Source organism: Atta colombica, unplaced genomic scaffold (genome assembly GCF_001594045.1).
Source record: "Atta colombica isolate Treedump-2 unplaced genomic scaffold, Acol1.0 scaffold136, whole genome shotgun sequence".
In the NCBI taxonomy this organism is placed as follows: domain Eukaryota; kingdom Metazoa; phylum Arthropoda; class Insecta; order Hymenoptera; family Formicidae; genus Atta; species Atta colombica.
In genome coordinates, this window is record NW_017259224.1 from 787,129 (window position 1) to 793,584 (window position 6,456).

At 35.0% G+C, this 6,456-nt stretch overlaps 1 protein-coding gene across 1 annotated transcript in view; it reads right to left on the minus strand.

The window, feature by feature from the left end:
• LOC108684571 (fibrillin-2) overlaps positions 1-6,456 on the minus strand; it is a 45,858-nt gene that overhangs the window by 27,207 nt on the left and 12,195 nt on the right. The window contains exons 2-3 of the mRNA XM_018188960.1: positions 3,206-3,385; positions 187-517 (exon numbers count right to left, since the gene is read on the minus strand). Of these exons, the coding sequence (XP_018044449.1) occupies positions 187-517; positions 3,206-3,385 (511 nt within the window). The remainder of the gene's footprint in view (positions 1-186; positions 518-3,205; positions 3,386-6,456) is intronic.

A 6,456-nucleotide genomic window follows, 5' to 3' on the forward strand; every position in this document is an offset into this window, starting at 1 on the left:
ATATGTGTGTATATATATATATATATATATATATATATATATATATAGACATAAATATGCGTAACAACATGTAATTTAATTGAAAAAAGTTGATATTAATTTCCTGTTACTTTTTAAGCGAGCTTCAAGATAAAGCTTTTTCATTATTTCAGAGTTGTTTTACAGTTTGTTTGTGCAACAACAAACCTAGCGTATTTAGCAGGGCGAGCATTCTCGATCGAAGGGGCCTTGATGAGTCCCTTTCTAAGGATTTTCCTTGCAGCACAGCTGATATCCAATTGGGACACTACGGTTTCGTTTAATCTTGTTGCCGTTGATAGTCTTGACGAGGATTTCACTGGCCTCTTCCTTTTGTTTTTTTTCTTGTTGCTCTCCTTCATTTTTCTGCGCTTTTTTAAATCGTCTATCTTCTCTAATGCCTTAAGACGATCCTTTGCGATTTGTACCTTGTCTCTGTCCGGAACGATTGGTTGATCGCCGACATAAAGATCGTTACGAAAACGTCGTGGTATATTATCTACATAGTGGACACAGAACATAACGTATGACGTCAGAGCTAAGCACCTTCTATTTCGTGAATAGAATAATGTAATTGCTGTAAATTGTTAATGTATAAAACGTAAATATTCGTTCATCACCGCGTAATCATTAGCGCCTTGTACATTTATTGTACTAGCGCAAATAAAATATCCATTTTGCAATTATAATTAAAGGAATTTTAATTAAATTCTCGTCACTCATACACGTCCGACGAATGGACTTTAAATAGAATATTCGTTTTACTGAGTAAAAATGTTTCTAGAGGTATTCCTGTGTTAGCTTTACATCACAGAGGATTAATCTCATTGGATATGTACGGTGATCCAACACGGGGACAGATACTTTTACCGCCTTTTATCGCATACGAGAATGCTATCAAATAATGTATTTTTTACATGCATAATTCCCGTATCAGCTAAGTAACGCGTAAAGCAGTCGAGTACGCGCTATTCATACACATTTATAAATCCGCCAAGATTATCTTCCATAAAAATCTGCACTTTTATGCAACTCAGAAGAAGTCATTATTTCTAAAAATACCTCTTAAAAAAATACGTCAAGTACATAAAAAAAGTATCAAATATTACATATCCTTCCGTAAAATGTTTATTTTATAACATAGTAATTAATTTTAACTTATCATTCATAAATTGAAGCTTTTTTTCAATCAGGATTCGCCAGCTTTTTGCTACTAAAACTCTGAACCTGTAGATATTTTTCGTTCTGTCTATCATTTCTCGCGTTGCACGATACTTTCGAATAATTTACAGATATATATACGCGCGCCTAATCATTAATGAAAGCAAGCTACTGGCTCGCGTATAAGCTTCTCTGGCTCTGGACAAACACACAAGCGGCGCATCCCGATCAAAGCCTCAAACCGAAGGGAGACAGGAAGGTGGGGGGATGTGTACGTATGCTTGTAACGTCCGGACGGGTGTATGACTTGGCGGCTTATCTCCATCGAGGCGAATGTCAGCTATGTTATGTCGGCGAATCTCGTGCCACCGATAGCATATGCGATGGAACGAGGCGCGTTCCTGAAGCACGAAACGCTACTCCGCGAATTTTCCCCATCCGGGAATTCCGTCCTCGCCGCTTCTGGTCGCTGAAGGGACGTCATCGAAGGGGTGGCGGTCAGATATTAGTTTCATCATCGATATCATCGATACCTCATCGGTTTAATGACAGTGAGGTATATACGTATAAATTGCGGAATCAATTATTTAATGATAAGAATAATACGACGATGGTAATTACAAGCTGAAATAAATAATCCAGTTGCTGCTTGACTGCCTCTTTCTCCGTTCTCTCCTCTTTTTTTTTTTTTAATTAAAAAAGTTCTCCACCGATTCTGAAAGTGCAAAGAACAGAAGACACCCTATATATTTGCAGTCTTGGGAGCAATGCCAACCCCCGGCTTAAGATATGCCGATAACTTGAGCATCGGTGAAAATTGAATCCCACGGTAAAGTCGTGTTTCCACAAATCATAGGAATGGGCGTCTTGGGTAAATTGTTCTTCGAAACTTTCGGGACCTCCTGACATATCTCTCTCCTCCTTCCGCGCCCGTCTTTTTCATAAAAACGTAATTTTAAATATAGTTCCAACTGCTTAGTTCCACTAGCTTAGATTAACGTGACAGAACGATATATGGACAGCATTTAATTTTCACAGAACGTAACTTTTTTTTATATTCTTTATAATTTTGAATAATTATCTGATGGTAGAAGCTACATAATTATGTCAAGAAATAATGTTTTTCAGTGTAGACATAAATTGAGATGAAATTTATCTCTGAAACGCAGGTTACGATCAAAATGAACAATGAAAGGAAGCGAGTTTAATCATCATATCCGCAGCAATCTCCGTCTGTCGATCATGAGTTCGCTGTCCGATTGACTAAAGCAAAACCTTGATTCGCTTTGCGATATTAAGAGCGAGTTTGATGCTGTGAGTCCCTTTATTTCGACAGCGCGATGTCTCACAGTAAACGGATTTGTCCGTCAGTTCTATTGAACACGCGCGTCGAGGCTTCAACCGAGCCAGGCACGAGGAGTTAAGCTCCCTTTCATGTGGATAATTGACTTACGTCGATCAAATTAGTATAATGCCGCATAGCTATGGACATAGCAGGGATATCATGCGATACGTGATACGCACAAATCGTTAATTTACTCTGACTCCAATCCGAGAATAATTCAGAATATTCCTTAATATAAATATGTCCAGAATAGACGCGCGATTTGCAAACGGTGTTAATTACGTCAACTGTATCAACATAAATCATTCATTATTTCAAACAATATATAAATTAAGTTATTAGTGCAGAATTATTTAAAATGGAGTCCCATTTCCCAGTAATACTATTTATATACTGTTATTATCGAGGACGCGATATACAAATATTCGACTCGACCAATAAATAAATCATCGAGGTGATGATTAATCGCTGTTAAACTAAAGAAGAAACAAATACGTTCTGCAAACAGATGAATGTCAATTGAAAAACAGCGATGTAGAACGCGAGATAAAGATTGATGTGTCGTAGATTCCACGCCCAATTAATCCCGACGAAAGACTGTTTGAACTTAAGATTTAGACACGCGTCCTCCCGCAACGACTTGACGAGCACGGTTTGTTTAAAATAGAGGCGATATCTTACGAGGCACGCATTTCGGCATGGGTTCGTCCCAACCATCAGCGGTGCAAGTCGCTATTTTGTGACCCTTCAGTTTACGGCCCGACTCGCACGAGTACACAATCTGCAGAGTACCATCTTGAAGAATTCTCTTCCTCACGGTTCCCCACTGCGGTGGCCGCATCGGACAATCGCCGAGGATCCCTGAAAGCGAGGAAAACAGGCTTTATGATTGTATCGCGAATGCATAAGCTATAAACACTAGAAGCTACGATGGCATGCCGAATTGGCACTTGGATGAAAATTTTGACGTGCCATTAAACTCCCACGTATCCGAAAGTCCAATCCCGCAATATTTAGTTGGATTCAACATATATTAAACTTTATATACTATACTATATATTACATATATAACTTTATATATGTATTGGGAAATGGGAGAATTGCAAATACTGGGTAAACGCGAACAACATTATTGCGGTATATATATTAGAGAAATGATAATCTCTCATTTCTCACATCCAATTCCAATAATAGTCCGGTACACGTTTACAATTAATGTTGTACTATAACAAGACTATAGAATGCTGTTTAAGGTAAATATCATTACATGTTTTCGATGGTTTTAATGAAGGAGAGAATGGGAAATTGCGAATACTCCTATGGGAAAAGTTAAAGCTGATCGTATTTATTATTAATTATAGAAGCCTTTATTCAAAGGATATTAGCTGTAAATTACACTAATTAACATTTACATATCATTGATGTAAACTATAATTTTAAACAAAACCGATTCGGCATTGCTCCCCGCGTGGCGGCTGGTACTAATTCCAAACAATAAGGCTTTTGCTTTTTATTTAAAATTATAGTTATTCATACATTGATAATGTATAAATGTCAATTATCGTAGTTTAAAGCCAAATAATTGGAGAATCTTTTAAAGATTTTTATTGATCTTTAAATAATCATCAGCTTTACTTGATTTTTTCCTTGAGTGTTCGTAGTTCCTTCACTCTACATTAATATTTGCATATAATTGTACATAGAAATATTTTATAAATGTTACTTCTTTATAAATACTTTCTCTACTAAGTCCTACTCTCTCTCATGCACTTTGTATATTGGTAAAACTGTATTATTTGTATTAATAACACAATCGTTGTCGAAACATATGTTTATTTATTGAATATTAAAAGTTATTGTTTGGCTCATAGCCCTTCTATTTTATCATTATTGATTTATTTTTATTGAGCCATATCATTATTGGGTAGTAACTAGTTAAAACGTTAGAAGTTAAACAGTTAATAACTTCTAATTTAACTTAGTTAATTTTAAATTGCATTAAATTTTAACTTAAATTAATTTTTAAACGTTAACTTTTTAACTTTTTTTTTAAGTTAAAAAATTTTATTATCTCTCTTTTAAATATCTTAGAAAAATAATAAGATTATATAATATAATAAAGATTAAGAGCGTATATTCGTAATCTATTCATATTTTAAGACCATCTTAAGTAATTTCCTAAGATGCTAATACAGTCCTCTGATTGATTTATGTGGTTATGCCTTATGCCTTAGTCCGGATCTACACTAAGTGTTTTAAGCCTTAAGTCATAAGAAACTAATTATAGTCAAATATTCTTCTCGCATTCGATTGTAATTGAAAAATCAATTTCTTATGGCTTAAGACTTATTAAAAAATAATCACTGATTTTGTATCTTCTCTATGTGCTGGCTGTTTTTTTAAAGTATATAACTTATATAGTTACATTGTTATATGTTATATACTTATGACACATATGAATAAAAAAATTAAAAATTTAATTTACTTAATAATCTAATTATATTGTAACTATTTAATCTCGTTTTAAGAAATATTAGGACATTTTGATCTAAAAAATAATTTTTTTCAAAATTAACTTTTTTTTAACTTAAATTAATTCAATATTGACTTAACTTACATTAAGTTAATTTTTTATTATTTTAATTTTTCCTTCAACTTTTAACTTAATTTTATTAATTTTGTAAAGCCATTAACTGTAACTTTATTCAGTTAAAAAAAAATATTAACTTACCCAACCTTGATTATTATATATACTGTAATTATTTGTGTTAGACTGCTTGTATCTCATGTATTCGTGATACTAATTGTTTTGAATTTGCTCAGAATTGATAAAATTTAAAATTTACTCTGATATTCAGATATACGGTTTCAAATCAGTTGTTGCTGCGTCGTTGTATAACTGATACTCAGTATCAAACTTACTGTATTTTTATCTGTTTAATGTTTATTTGTATTTAATGTTAACAGTTGCACTCGATAAAGTTGTCATTATTATTATTATTATTATTATTATTATTATACATGTTCGGTATAAATCACGGTGTGCGATTACAAAATTAAAATCCTCTACTTGTGCTTTCACGTGCACGTGCATTCCATCAGTATCACACGAGCGTGGCACACAATAAGTACCGTACACCCTGACAATGCACGTACTCTGGCAGTAAGTCCTGCGACGAGAAAGAGGGAAAGACGTGTGTCAAGCACGTGGGGGATCTCGCGGTCGCGCAGACACAGCGTGACGCGGGATTAAAATTGAATAATTCCGCGGCAATATAATATACGGTCACGTCGTGATGTCTGGCGTGTGCGGTGCGCTTCCGCAAAAATTTTACCGTAGGACCATCGGCCGCATGGCGATGCGATGGATGTCAACGAGACGAAACGTGGCCGGGGTAAAATAAATCGTCCCGGGAACGTGAGTCGCGAAAACGAATGACTTTCGTTTTATTCGCGGGAGGAATCGTCGCATTTCGAACCTATTGAGAACCATCCGTATTTATGACGATTTCCCCAGCCTGATTTTTTTTTTCTTATAAAAATTTTTAATTTTTGCGCTTTCAATTATGGAAAGCGCATTTTAGCTACGATCTTACGCACACAGAGTTTTATACGATTTCGTTTTTGCAGATGTAAACGGTAAAAAGCGTTCGTTTTATTGCGCTTTAACAGAATTTTCACATTTATTCTCGGCAACAAATCTCTGGTACAGATTAAAAATTCTCGGTAAAAGGAACATAAATTTTCAAATGGCTAGTCCCTTCCTTTAAAGTATCTCTTCTGGCTCCTCTTCTGTTGTCGGGCCTTTCATACAGTCTATCAACCAGTGATAAAACGACCAGTAGTAAAACTTGGGACAACTTGCGGTTTATCTCTCTCTCTCTCTCTCTCTCTCTCTCTCTCTCTCTCTCTCTCTCTCTCTCTCTCTCTCT